Raw genomic sequence first — 15,432 nt, forward strand, 5'->3', positions numbered from 1 at the left:
GGTTGGACATTATTAAAACAGGTATAAAGACTACAACCTAGTATTTTTTAAAATATTTTGCACCTATTATCACCACACTTTGATTTGGGCACCCTTTGCATCCACCACATCCTGCTCCGCTGCAAAACAGGCGTTGTTGCACGCTGGGGTGGTACTAGATCGCCCCAGCGGGGACCCCATGATGAAGCATGTCACCAGCTAGTGGTGAGTGAGGGTCCTTCTACAACAGGGAGATCCCTGTCCTGTGTCACAAAGTGGGATACAGTCACCTAGTTGCAGTTACAACTTGACTAGTGAGGTGGGTGCCACTCCTGTGATGCACTTTTGTTGGTACTGTCCTGTCCTGACATACGGCGTTTTATAGTTTATTAGTTTATTACTTGATTTAGTACACTGTGGTTTACACTCCTCCGTTGTTGTAACAGATCTGACTAGGGGCATGGGAGTGTTATCGCCAGCCCTGTCTCTCCTGTTGTTATAAGTATAGGCATATTGGATAGCCACTTCTGAGTTTGAAAAAGAGAGCATCCATTAATACTTAGGCATTTTTACAGTGAGTTCAATGTGAAGTGTTGTGTGTTCATTTTACAGACACAGGCAGCCAAGACGTTCATTTGTTGAAGATTTAAAGATGTTCAGAAAAATGCCTATAATGCCTTGATATTCTGGTATCTTACTCAAGAATAATGGAACAAAAATACATAGAAGCTTGGATGCATGTCGAAGAGTTTGCGACCAGAAAGAGATGCTCAAACATGTTGTATGGTCTTGCCTTCTAATAAAGGCCTTTTGGAATTACAGCCAACATATAAGCTATAAAAGGGAAGGTTCTTCCACTACATTCCTTGGTGTTAGTGTTTGTTTATACTGAGGGTGAAGGGGATAGTGCAACACTATCTATGCTAAGTGCCAAACCACCCACATGCTCCTTGCAGCATGACTGATGATCATCCAGATTTGGAAATACAACCACCCTCCCGCGATGCAAGTGTGGTGACAAAGATGTGCCACTTATGGGTGATGGAGAAATTACCAGCAATTTTCCTAAAAAAAAGTGCTAAAGGATTACAAGATTTAGACCTCATTCAGAACTTATGTTTGAGGTGAATATGGTGGGATTAGAACTCTGATGTCTACTGTGAATCTGGTCATCACAGAATCACCCCATTTCACAACCTGAAAGACAGATTAAACAACTAGTTGTTTCGTTATGGTCCACATAAGGCTAAGATTCAACATTCATCATTTGCTTTTCTATTTGTCTAATCATTCTGAAGGAAAAATATAATTCCTTGTGATGGATGATTTATTTTGTTTCTTGTTCATCATTGTTATTTACACTATACCCCAACACTCTCTAGCCAATAAAAAACCTTAGACATATAAGTGATAATAAAAGAAAGGAAAGAGACAGAGCTATTCGATGATTACTTGCATAGAAGGAAACTAGGGTATCTATGATTACTATTGTTAAGCGATAGAGCTCTGAAGTTGAGGACTCCAACAAATTACATAGTGTGATGTTTAACTTAACGTGGGACATGTAGAGGTGGGCAGCAAAATGAAATTCACAATAAATTGGTGAATATCTCTTTCTGCTCACATCTTGGCTCTTTTTCCTCATAAAGAGTTGGGAAGATGCTTCATTTTAAATAATGTTACCTTATTGGGTTCTTCTTTTGGAAATGACCCTCCAGTGATGCATTTTTCCAATGTGGCCTTCCTTGCAACATCAGAAACTAATTAAGGTGGACCTTTATCCCAGCCTGGTAACACCGTCTAAGTTATAATATCCTAGATGCACATAGAGAAAACTCACTATGCATCAGGGACATTGTTTCCAAATACAGAAAACCAATTTAGAGGTTTCAACAGGAAATCATAAAATAGTGATCCAGAAATCATTTAAATGTTATCATTACACGTATTTTCACCATATCTGTTGGAGGGCCATTGGGGAAATATTAACTTTGCTAAATACGTCCATGGTCCACACCGTAACCAGTGGACATGGAGCTTCTCTCGCCCTACTGATTTTGTATTAACTATTTAAAGTTTACATGAGCCAATATACATTAATTTAAGGAATTATTCCAACCTATTGGGACTGACTAACTATTATTGATACATCACTTTATTCTCCGAAGAATTGAAAAGGAAAATACAAAAACATGTTTTTCATAATCAGTTTTTGGAAAACTTTCAGACATGTTGATTTCACAGTGTTCTATCTTAAGACAACATTGCAAGACACATATTAAAGAAGGAATTAGCACACAGATAAAACTATGTTAAAATAAAAATGAGAATCCTCAAAACATTTACAAAGGTTAACAAATTGATCAAACTTCTAATCACAAAAAGCAAACTTACCATAGGAGACAGAAAGATGAGCCTCAGGCACTGACACATTGACTTGCGCATAGTCTAAAAAACAGAAGAATAAATTATATCAACAGCCAGGACAGACTGCAATGAAAATTTGTACTCAACACATATCTTCTATTCAACATGTCAATTTTCTCAGGAAGTGGCATGTGAAATGGTTATGAATTTTATTAAATGTTTCGAATCCAATGTAGATTAAGTAAATTGTCATGATATGGAGAGTAAGGCCCTATTTGTGAGCAGACGGGGAAACTCCAATCCTGATGCAAGCAGTGCATGGGCCAAGTGCCTGATTTATATCTTCATCCATTAGAAAATACTGGAGTAACACAAAGGGAATCAGAAAGACCCGGGTACTAGTTAAACCAGAAAACAATGGTCCTTACAGACAGAAAGGATAGAACAATTCAATTCAACTATCCTGAATCACACTTTAAAAAGATTTACAAGATAACAGGGAGAGAACACGAGTCGAAAAATCATCACACAGAATGCTATAGTATTCCAGAACATAGATTTAAATTTATAATAATGCTATACGTCCACTATACTCATACATTAGTCACTCCAAAAACCACAGCAGCGTGCTCATTAGAAAGTGCTTGTGCTTAAAGGGTAGAAATGAAGAGTTGTTATGCTATACAGAGCGAATGTGGGTCTGATTTAGCGATCTTCCTGCCACAGAGATGGCATTTTTGACTGAGAAAAAATATATTTTCAGTCAGAAAACTGGTTAAAAGCATCAGGGACCTTAAACCGTCGAGTGAAGATACAATTCTGTAAGTTGAAGAGAATGTTTTTGTCAATAAGGAAAGCTCAGGGCTCAAGGATCCTTAGTGAAGGAGCCGGAAAAAATAACTGACCTGTCACCTATTTGACATGATTGGAGTCAGGAGGTCTTGGAGGTCTTAAAGGCATGGTGTCAGTTTTTTCTGTTATCGTTTTTAATGCCCTTCCCTTTTTTCCTTTCAAATTAAGGCTATATTTCTAAAGTCTAAGGTGTGCATGTTCTATGTTACAGAACTGCTAAGTGTATATAGGTATTTTAAATGAAAACTTTAATACAATTTGGGCATTTTAGCCTACTGCTGGTAGGCTTGATTTATTGATACATATATATGTATGCGTTAGAGTATTTTGTACTTTTAAATGTATAAATAATATATATGTTTTATGTGCTTCAGGGTCTCCGCACGTTGGCAGTGACTATTCAGTGCTTATGGCTATTGATGAGTATCCCCTGGAAGAGAAATAAGTTTCCTTATATCTGAGGTCACTGAACTTAAAACATAAAAGTCACCCCTGTGGAAGGCCTATCTGTCCTAAGAGCATGGTGCTTGGTTATAGGTGTGAGTGTGCCCCTGCATGAGCAGGACACACCTACAAACCCCGGAGTCGATTCTCCAGGCTTCGTGAGTGCAGTCAGCCATTTTAAGACATATAGTGAACACCAGCCATTAAGAAATGTCTAACTTCATAATGGCTACACTGAACCTGTCATGTTTGGAATCAAACATGTTGGAATCATACCATAACACCGTTTCTGGTATTTGCCGTATGATCCCATTGACTGAGGGGCTCCTCAGAGGAACCCCCTGTACGTCTGGTTACAGCCCTTCAGGGTCTGCCATCAAGCTAGTGCTGCCACTGACCACAGACACAATTCTGTCCTCCTGCTGCTGAGCTGAGTTCGGGCTGGGGTGGATAAAACAATAGGTTTTTTGTCACAGGCCAGTGTGACCACTTCCGACAAAGGACTTAGTATATTGGGCTGGGGTGGGGTCGCTTTCCAGCGCCAACAAAATGCACTGAAGGGTGGACGCCTCCTGACTAGTAGGACCAGGCATGCTTAATATATAAAAAATAAAGGACTACCTGAGCAAGGTTGGGGTCCAGGAATAAACTGTCACTGACACACTTTTTTCATTTTGTTTTTGGGTCTATGGTTTTTTAAGTTACACTCATACACTCCGTTGTTGTTTAAGACACAAGTGGTGCCCTCCTGCATTCTCTGGTTTGAGACAGTTCAGGAACCCTTGGTTCCCGCTCTGGAGTGAAACTGGACAATTACTTCCCTGTGTCCAGCCCCTCCTCTAAGAGGGATCTCAGAGTCGTTGCAACCCTTTCCTTAGGTATTTAAGGGCTCCCCTGTTGGGGGTCCTCAGATTCATCATGGAACAAGACTCACCTCTGAAGCCAAGACACTCTTCGACCATCTGGACAATTGGACTTCATTGGTCAGCTCCTGGAAATGATACTGCATCAAAGAAGACTCTTACTGCTCCTGGTCTTGCTGTTCTTCAAGTCTTCTGACTTGTCTGTGTATGTGCTTTGCTCAGGTTCTCCAGAAGACCCGTGGGCATCAAGGGCATCTGATGAAATCTCCCTTAGAGTGAAGGAGTCACTCCTTTGCATCAGCAGGCCCACAACAAAGCTAACCGGTCTGCTGCTCCTGTCGTCCTAAGGACTTCCCGAGGGTCAGCAACACTGTGGCTGTGGCTCTCCAGAGACCTGTCTTTCCTGCAATTTGGAGGACAGTATTCCTCATCCGAGTAGATAGATCTGCACACCCTCTGTCTCTTCCAAGAGACATGGCTAAACATGCAGCCCCATCATGTGGGATATGCTAACTATAGCAACAAAGCAATTACACAGGGTATGGGCAGACCATCAGGGGGACTTGTGACTTGGGTCAGCGCCACCTTTGGGTGTGTTATTAATGAGATTGTGAGCGCCTTCGATGATATCTTATGCATATGTTTAACATTCTCCCCTCTATAGTCATATACGTTACACTGTTTATCTTTGACCTGTGTGGAATAAAAGTGAATCTCCAACTGTTGTAGTGTCAACACACCTAGCCTCTCTACCAGAAAGAGTATTCAAAATTGTGGGTGGGTATTTTAATTGCCAATTTTAGCCATTGGACAGTAGTACTAATGCTCTTACGCAGGAGGATGATAGAGAATGGTCCATTCCTGAATTAACAACACCCCTAGTAGAAACTGGTCCCCCCAGCCCTACAGTTTAACATGTTAGTTCTAAAACATTACATTTCATTAGCACATGTAATGGAAGACCCTCCTCTGATATAGATGGGAAGCACACATTTACTCATATTCATAGTACCAGTTTTATAGGTTATATACTGAGAGATGTAGGACTTTGGCCATGTCTTATTTATATGGCAGTCACACTTAGGCAGGATTCCATTATCTTCTAATAGGTGCAGAGTAAAATAGAGAACCATGATATACTCACAAGATCTGGTTGGATCAAATGTACAAACTATTGGAGGTTATCCTTTGGAACCTGCTGCGAATGGATTTGGTCCGAACTCAAAGTGAGTCATTACAGAAGATTGGGGAATTACATGAGTGAATGTCTGAGGGCCTCAAGAATATTTTTTTCATTGAAGCTACATCTGCAGGAAGCAAGAGAAGACCTCCCTCCTGGTTTAACCAATCTTGCATGAATGCAAAGTTTGCCCTAATTGCTACTATTAAGCAGCAAGACAAAGGGATGGTTATGGTTAGGAGGGTGGCTTACAAAAAAGTCATCTCTGAAGCAAAAAAGAAATGGGATCAAGGAACTTGGGGAGGGCTTTTAGCTTCAGCAAAAGCGGGTGAATACCGCACTGCTTGGAATCTAGTAGCCACAGGGGGTAAGGAGGGTTTTTGCCCCATTGGCAACAATATTGCTGCATTCGCTTAGATAGAACACTTTACTGTCTTATATACTGTGGCGGCAGGAGACTGTGCCTCCATCCCAGCAGAGATGTGTTCCCTCGACCTGGGGTCTGGTGAAGAAACTGAAAGCATAGAATATCCATTCATCGCGAACCAGGAAGTGGGCTCAGCAAAAAAGAAGATAGTTCCCAACAAGGCATCAGGGATAGACAAGATCCTCAGGAGACTTGTTTCTTGCTGGGATTCATGTCTGGGACCCATGTTTTACACTATACTTTAACGCCATTATGAATGGGCTACCCAGTCCCCCATCATGGGCTGGGGCTGAATTCATACCAATCTACAAAAAGGGCTTCCCTCTCTTACCAACCAACTATAGGCCCAGCAGTACACAAAAGCTGTTCAGCTGAATCATTCTAGATAGACTACAGGATTGGGTGGAGGCTAATATCATACTAATTCCATTACAAGATGGCTTTCACGACTGCACCTCCACCATCGACCAAGTGTTTAGGCTTCAGCTGTCATACTGGAAAACTGCAGCCCTTTAGGGCGGCAGTTATATGTGGTGTTTGTGGACCTACAAACTGCCTTCAATTTTGGTGCCCAGGTCCACGCTCTGGCAAGTGTTAGCCAATTTGGGGATCCCTAACTATTCCCTAGGCATGATCATAAGGCTTCATAAGCACAACTCTATCCAAGTTAGAAGGGGTCGACTGGGAGTATTGATGGAGACATTTCCTGTCAAGAGGGGATTCAGACAGGCCTGTGTTATTTCCCCAAACCATTTTCACACGCTATATCAATGTTTTGATACACCACCAAATATGAGAGTGAAGCCCCTAGATTAGCTAATATGAAGGTCCCCACCCTAATGTTTGTAGACAATGCGCTCCTCTTGTACACATCTCTTATGGGGCTAAAGTACATTATAGATAAATTCAATAGTTTCTGTATACTGAGGGGCTAAGAAATCAATGCAGCAAAAACTAAATATATGGTGCTTAACCCCGTCCTAATACTAGATCAAACCCCACACTGAAGGCAAAACCTCTTGAGCAGGTGCAAATAATTGAATACCTTGGGATCACCCTCACTGAGCACTTGGAGTGGACCACACACATCTTAAGGTGTGAATTTAAATTAGATCGCATGGGGGGCTTTCAAAAGTTCAGATGGGCTCCTACTCCAGACCTATCTTGCGGGTAAGTAAGATTTATGAACACCAAGCCCTGGGTGATGCTCTCTATAGGGCTCAGTTATGGGGCCCCAAAGATGCAATTGCCCTTGTGATCTCGGAGAGACGATTCCTGCAGCAGCTGCTAGACCTCCCGATTAGTACTCTAATACTTCCGTCAGGTTGTATCAGGGGTGGCTGAAGCATAATGGCTGATGAGCATCACCCCACAGCCCGCACCAGTAGATGATAAATAAAATGATAATAACACAATGCTATTATCATTTTATTTATGCTGTCTGTCTGAGCCCCTCAAAAGTATAGAATGGGGTCGGCATGTTAGGGAGGAGGATTAGTGTGCACTTATAAGTGCACATATGTGTTTGGCCGGCCGGCCGGCCGTCCTAGGCTGCCAAACACACATGCGTACTTATATTTCTCCAACCCAGCTGCATTTTACAGCCTAGCTGGAAAAACCCCACAGGCTCCAATGCACCGTCTGAGAAGCAAATAGGCAACTCAGACCAATCCCAATACTCCTCAGCAGCGTCTGGATTGGGTGTGGAGCATGTGCCCTGAGGGCCCATACCCTTACGGTCCGACGAGAGAAGCAGCAAGTCTTTTTATTTTTTACTTTCATATTTTTTCTCCACCCCGCCACACGATAACCCTACCACTTAAGATAGGTGGCTGCCGCCACTGCGTTGTATGTGGGGCTAAGACCAGTCTTAGGTGGGTCCGGTTTTAAACCAATCCTATACTGGAGAAGGATATGGGCTGCCCTAGAGCTACACTCCTGTCAACAAGGGCTGAAGGAAGTATTTAGTCTTTTGGGGGCCTAGTGCTCTTCCCTGGCTAAAGTATGTCAGATAGACCTTGAGGATAATGGGGAATTAAAGATTATGGGAGGACCCAAGGAGGCTTCTTTTCCTAGTTCTAAGGTGGCCCTAAAGAGATCCTTCACAGAGCTTAAATTGAGGTTTTTTTAATGGTCCGGCGTTGTGGAGTGCTTTGTGACCGTGGGTGAGGAGCTTGAAGGTGATCCTCTTGTTGACTGGGAGCCAGTGCAGGTCTCTCAGGTGGGCGGTGATGTGGCTGTGGCGAGGGATTTTGGGTAGAGGCGTGCGGAGGTGTTTTGTATGCGTTGAAGTATTTTCTGGAGTTTGGCCTTGGTTCCTGCGTAGAGGGCCTTGCCGTAGTTCAGCCTGCTGCTGACGACGGCTTGGGTAACTGTCCTTCTGATTTCGGTGGGGATCCATCTGTAGATCTTGCGGAGCATGCGGAGGGTGTTGAAGCAGGAGTCCAGGATGAACCCCAGGTTGCGAGTGTGGTTGGTAGGTGTCGGGCAGTTCCCACAGTGGTTGGCCACCATGAGTCGTCCCATGTGGAGGGGGTGGAGCCGAGGATGGGGATGTCTGTATTGTCAAAGTTCAGTCAGCTGGTCTTCATCCACTCTGCGACAGTGTGCATTCCCTCGTGGAGGTTGGATTTGGCGGTGGCTGGGTCCTTGGTGAGGGAGCCAGGGAGGAAGGAGGAGTGTGCTTCTCGAAGGAGAAGTGGATGCAGTGGTGGTCGGTCCAGTGGAGTTCGGTGGTGTGGCTGAAGGTGACATGGATGCTGGCGGAGAAGATGGGGTCAAGGGTGTGTCCGGCGGAGTGGGTGTGTGTTGTGACGAGCTGTTTGAGTCCGAGGTTGGCAACGTTGTCGATCAAGGTTGTGGAGTTGCTGTCGTTTGTGTTCTCGAGGTGGAAGTTCAGGTCTCCGAGGAGTATGTAGTCTGTGGAAGCAAGGGCGTCCGTGCTGATGAGGTCTGTGATGGAGTCGCTGAACTGTGGTCGGGGACCCGGGGGGGTCTGTAGACGAGGGTTCCTCTGAGGGTGGTGTTGTGATCGACATGGATCTGAAAGTGTAGTTGTTTGGCCCTTCTGATGGAATCTTCGGTGCTAGTCGAAGTTCTGATGGTGTTCCTTTGAACGATGGCGATTCCTCCTCCTGGTTTGTTGTCTCAGTCCCTGCAGGTGATCTTGTAGCTATCGGGGATGGCTATGGCTATGTCTGGCGCCGAGGAGACGTTCATCTAGGTCTCCGCCAGGAAGGCGTCGTCTGGGGAGGATGAATCGATCAGGTCCCAGAGTTCGACGGCGTGCTTGTGGACAGAGCGTGTGTTGTGTAGTATGCATCTGAGATGGTTGTGGTCTGCTTTGGTGGGGTGGGCAGGATGTGCGCTGGCAGGTGTAGCTGCAGTTTCGGCCGGTGAAGGGCCCATTGGTGATCTTCAGAGTGGCCTGAAAGCAGGTGGAGGATTGGCCGGCGTTGAGTGCGTGGAGGGTGTTGGCATTGTAGCGGTGTCAGGTGTTGTGGCGCTCGCGGGGGACAGGGGTTCTGGCGCTGGGTGCGGTCCAGGCATGGACGGGCTCAAACGCTCCGTCCATCATCCCCTTTTGTATTGCTTTGTTCGCCCTAAGTTTTTTGCAGGGTATGCTCAGACGTGAGTCACTTGCTCACTTGGCCACTGGATTCAAGATAGCCTGGCTGATGAGGATTATGAATCCGAAACCGGTCCCACCGGCGCAGCCGATTTGAGGCGCTGACGCCGGCACGCAGAGGATAGCCGCCGCCATCTTAGGGGAAGGCAGGGTAGAGGTCCAGCTCTTGGACGCCCTCCCACCCTCCTCTCCATGTATAAAAATAGATGGACTTCCCGTTCGCACAGCGGGCGGGCGCAGCGGGCGCGCCAGTGGCGCGCCGAAGGCACGCCAAAGGCAAGCCCGTCTGCGCCCGTCCGCGCCTGGCCCGTGCCCAGGGCCACTCCCCCTGTCTGTCGCTCTGAGGTCAGTCATATTTGCTGGTATAGAGAGCAGCTCCTTCAGTTGAGATCAGGTACGTGTATGCTGACCCCCTGCTGCTCCCCGTGCAATCTGGAGGGTCGCTCTTTTTAATGCCCACACTGTGATCTTGCATTTCCCCCATTGGGAAAACGTGCCTCTCTACTTTCCAACTTGGCCAAGCGCTCTATTCGCCCTCTGACGCTGAAGGCTGGCTTGGTCAACTGCCGCTCTCTCCCTCGCCATGCTAGCGAGATTTGGACATCACTTGTCTCTCATGCCTGGGATATCCTGTTTCTCACTGAGTCCTGGATAAAAGACACTTCCAAACCTGATATCCATCTAGCTACTCCCCCTGGCTATCTCTTGATGGGTATTAATTGAGAGGGTGGAAAAACTGGGGGAGGTCTTGCTATCATCTTGAAATCTCATCTTCATTTAACTATCAGGAAACTTACGAATATCGGGCTGATCGAAGCCATGTACTTCACCATCTCAGACTCGGCTGCTGTTATTCTGGCTGGTATTCTAGTGTATAACCCCCCTAACGCTTCTGCCCCCTCCTTAATGCTACTAGTACACCTGATAGTGGATCATTCCCTCAAACATCCGCACTTTATAGTGCTTGTTGATTTCAATCTTCATGCTGAAAACTCTTCATGCTCTCAAGCTACTCAACTATTAGAGACTTTGCAGGGCCTGAACCTGAACCAATTAGTTCAGGGCCCGACTCACGTAGCGTGCCATACTCTTGATTTAATATTTTCCAATCATCCCGGTATCACAGTACACCCCTCCCTTCCCCTCACTTGGTCAGACCATTACCTTATCCCTTTTGATCTCACGCTTCCCTCGGTACCTAGCCCGGTAGCGCTTGGTATGGAGTACGGGAGAAAATGGCATAAAGTTACCTGTACTGCCTTAGATCCTTTATTCTCTTATCAACCAGACCCACTGGCTAATGATATTGACACAAGCGTGGCTCAGTTCAATTCTGCTCTGTTGCTTGCCATTGATGCCATCGCACCCCTACAACCTATCATCTCCGCAAGATCCCGACCATCTGCCCCGTGGTTCTCTTCTGCCCTGCGTGAGGAAAAGAGCCGCTGCAAAAAATTAGAACGCAAATGACGGCAAACTTATGATTCAGAGTCTAAAATTATTTACAAGTCTGCTTTAAAAAACTTTCTAAAATTAAAAAGGTCCACGATGAGAGACTTCTTTGCCTTACAAATCAAGAATGCAGATAACTCCTCAAAAACTCTTTTCAATATTGTAAAGGACTTTGTTAAGCCTCCCGCTTTGGTGCCTCAGAATTCCTCTAGCCAGGCTTTATGTAATGGTTTGTCGGTGTACTTTCTAGACAAAATTGACAACATTACGTCTTCTTTTTCTTCTGTTTTGACCCCCTCTATTTCCTGTGCCAGGGACCCTGTGAAAGCGTCATTGGTGTCCTTTAAAGAGCTTACTACTGAGTCTGCACTGATTCTGTTTACCCAGTGCAAATCTGGCTCCCCTTTAGACCCGGTCCCTGCTAAGGTCATGGGCAACCTGGCTCCCATTTTGGTCAGACCACTTCTCTCAATTTGGAACTCATCATTGTGCACGGGCCAATTTCCGACTGTTTGGAAGGAGGCCATGTTAGTCCCCATTCTGAAGAAAGTGGATGCGGACCCGGTGCAATTTTGTAATTATCGCCCCATCTCCCTTCTCCCTAAACCGGCGAAAATCCTGGAAAAGGCTGTGCAGTTACAACTGGCGGATTTTTTAGAAACCAATTCACTGCTACACATTTCGCAGTCGGGATTTAGAACTGGTTTTAGTACTGAGACTGCTCTTTTAGAGGTCTCTGAGACGATCCGGGAGTGTGTGGATAGGGGCGAGGAGGCCATGCTGGTCCTCCTCGACCTATCCACCGCTTTTGATACGGTATCCCATGAGATACTATTGGATCGTCTGAGGCAGATTGGATTGGGTGGCGCCGTTCTGTCTTGGATTGGCTCCTTTCTCAAAGGACGAACTCAGAAGGTTCTTCTTAAACCTTTCGAATCAGAGGGTAAACCCCTCCTTTGTGGCGTGCCTCAGGGCTCTGCGCTGAGCCCCCTGTTTTTTAAAGTTTATCTTGCCCCACTGGCTAAGGTGGTGGAGTCCTGGGGGGTCAGAGTGATCTCTTATGCTGATGATACTCAGCTTGTGTTTTCCTTTAGAGATCACTCTGACTCCAGCTTCGCCGGTTTTCGCCATTGTCTTGGCAACATATGCTCCTGGATGACCTCTAATCATCTCAGGCTCAACACTGATAAGACGGAGGTCTTATTTTTTAATCAGAAAACTACCCTACCTGCTATTTTGTGGTGGCCGACTGTGCTCAATCCTCCTCCTACTCCTGTCCAAACAGCTCGTAATCTGGGCTTTCAATTCGACAACGCTCTTTCCTGTAAAGCTCAAATTAATAAGGTCACGGCAGCATGTTTCGGGAAATTGCGTATGATTAGAAAGATCTTTCCGTACCTTCCTCTGGATGCCCGTAGAACTGTCATCCACGCCCTGATCACGTCACATTTGGATTATGCCAACAGCCTCTATGCCGGTGCCCCCTTGTACCAAATTGAACGTCTTCAGATCGTTCAGAATGCGGCGGCGAGACTGATAGGCAATATCCCCTACCGTCAGTCCGTCGCATTCTACCGTAAGAAGCTACATTGGCTTCCTATTTCCCGTCGCATTCAGTTCAAGATGCTGACTCTTGCTTTTCGGGCCCTTAATGGGTCGGGCCCGGGATACTTGAGAAAGAGACTTGCACTATCCCAATCGGTCAGATCCTTGTGGTCGAACAACCTACGTCTCTTGATTGTTCCTCGCTTCCGCCGCTCCAGAATGGGCGGTAGAGCATTCACTGTAATGACTGCTAAACTCTGGAACAGCCTCCCACTAGATCTTAGGTTTATTCCCTCTGAATCTCTCTTTCGTAGTAAATTGAAAACTTGGTTGTTCTCCATCTCCTAAAGTGCTTCTTTTTTCCAAGTCAGCAGTCTATAGCGCCGGGACACCCCCTCTGGGGGTAGCCGTGCGCTTTGTAAGCTTCATAAATAAATAAATAAATAAATAAAAAAGGATGCTTGTTTCCGGTCAAGGGAAGACATGGCTGGGCAGTTCGGGCTGGACCGTTTCCATGAGGTACAGGGTCAGACTGATTTGCATATGGTCATGTTTGAACTGGGGTGGCTGAGTGAGCTAAAGAATGGTGATGGATTAAACCCAGATCAGTTGACTGGGGGTGAGTGTTTGATTGGCTCAAACGCTCAGTCCATCATCCCCTTTTGTATCGCTATGTTACACAAGGACACATTTAATTTTTTGTTAGGCACAGGGAGATTAAGTGATTTGCCCAGATTTATAGTTGGAAATTCGGCTTCACCCTCTAAATTTAGGAGATGGTGTTAACATTGAGTAGTAAATTTACTCTCGGAAATGGTGACTAGCCTAAAGTTGTACATTTTCAACAAAGTGTGAGAGTAATCTTTCATGAGTAGATTTGCTCACGTGTAAGTTTAACTTGTGAACAGGTCCTATCTGTATCACTCCAGGTGAGGCTGTTGCCATGACCATGCAATGATACTGCCTTGTCAACAGCATCTTGCAGTTCAGCAGGGGAAAAATTCAATTCTGGAAGGTCCAGCTTTACCATCATCAATATAATGCCTCTCTGAGACACTTTTCTTCCCATCCATGGTATTAACAACAATGGCCTGCTGAGCTAAAGCCAACATATATCACTTCAGTTCAAACCAATTACCATCCTCTACTGTAAGCCGCTTTCTGAAAGCTAGAACAGTCTGCCGAAGGACACCTGCTGATACAAGGCCCTCTGATGCCGCGTGCTCAACCGACAGATGCTTCACTTGCCGCTACAGCAAGCAAAGCAGGACCAGCAAGAGAGCAACACCTGGTAATTAAATAGAGCTTATTTCATAAGCACTAATTAAAACCCTAAAACAAACAGAAGATAAGCATAAGCACTTAACTTAATTAAGATGCTCCATGTCCTTCTGACAACAGAAAACAGGAACATTTTTCCCTCAGAATGGGGTATACCGGAAGGGAAGAGGACGGGAGAGGGTGTGTGGTGTAGCAGTGATAAAATGGTTTTTAGTGATAGAAACCTTAGTTTGGTGTTCTGTATGGGTATTGTGTGATGTGCACAGCATTGAACACTACCTGTCTCTTGGGTGAGATCCTTCCTTGCATTGTGAAGACTGAGGATGAAAAAGGGAGCCCTACAGGCAATGTGTATAATGTGTATTTAAAATAGGCCAACAAAACTGTAACAGGATCTTGTAAGAACAATATTTGATATAACTAAGCTTTGTTCTGAGTTTCAGGTGTTCTATTTGATTTTACTTATTTTTTTTGTCAGTGAGTCTCAAACTTGACATCTAAATTCGGTTACACAATCATTTGAATACAATGTTTCTGTAGTTTGTAGAAAATTCCTGGAACACTAGATTTAGCTTCATATGAAAATATTTTCAGAACACTGGACAAATACACTAAGATTCCAATGGCCTACTCTTGGAGTACTCCTGACCTACTGCTGAGTTCATGTGGCAAGTATGGCTTGCTCCTAACTTACTCCTGAAATGTTTGTGAATTAAGCTCTTCGCTTTTATGTCATCCCAGCCAGAGATCAACAACTGCTTTCCTCTACAGCCTTCATGGGTTGTGATGAAATACAAGACTCAAGGAAGTAAAGTGAACACACAATCTAGAGTGGCGATGAGTCCATGTAAAGCAACAAGTAACAAATAACAAACTGAGTGATAGTAAAAAAAACATAGATTACCTGAATTTTTGATTGGCCCAATCCTTAGTGTATAATTTCCTGTTGCATTAGAAGGGATCTGGAGAGCTCTTGACCCAGAACAATACTAGTTAAAAAAAAGCAAAACGTCTGTTATAGGGACCATGGCCATTTTTCATTTACATGGAATAATTCATGTTACTGTTGTCAATTTGGTACTTACTGGTGTGCAGTCGGTGTCATAGTCGCAGAAGCTCACTTCACAGTGCATATAAACATAGCTGTAATAACTATTAAATTTAAACAACTGGACAGAGAACTGTCCTAGTGAATAGCCACCATTCTGAATAACTGTGACAGTATGATCCTGAGGATTTGGACAGCTGTGGAAACAGAATCATAAAAGTTTGGGCACTCGTTTGAAGATGTAATCAATAAGAAAACATCAGTTTCAGTTCTTAAAGTACAAACTCCAACAGACACATTGCAATAGTTAAAACTGCTCCACTTTTCATAATAGGTTTGTTAGTGTTACCCAAATCAATGGTGCTC

The 15,432-nt window shown here is 44.7% G+C and overlaps 1 protein-coding gene across 1 annotated transcript in view; it reads right to left on the bottom strand.

Moving 5' to 3' along the window:
* LOC147660915 (uromodulin-like) overlaps positions 1-15,432 on the bottom strand; it is a 705,518-nt gene that overhangs the window by 76,130 nt on the left and 613,956 nt on the right. The window contains exons 16-18 of the mRNA XM_086951433.1: positions 15,104-15,263; positions 14,923-15,007; positions 2,374-2,427 (exon numbers count right to left, since the gene is read on the bottom strand). Of these exons, the coding sequence (XP_086807559.1) occupies positions 2,374-2,427; positions 14,923-15,007; positions 15,104-15,263 (299 nt within the window). The remainder of the gene's footprint in view (positions 1-2,373; positions 2,428-14,922; positions 15,008-15,103; positions 15,264-15,432) is intronic.

The sequence above is a fragment of the Lissotriton vulgaris genome, unplaced genomic scaffold (assembly GCF_964263255.1).
Source record: "Lissotriton vulgaris unplaced genomic scaffold, aLisVul1.2 SCAFFOLD_380, whole genome shotgun sequence".
NCBI lineage: Eukaryota > Metazoa > Chordata > Amphibia > Caudata > Salamandridae > Lissotriton > Lissotriton vulgaris.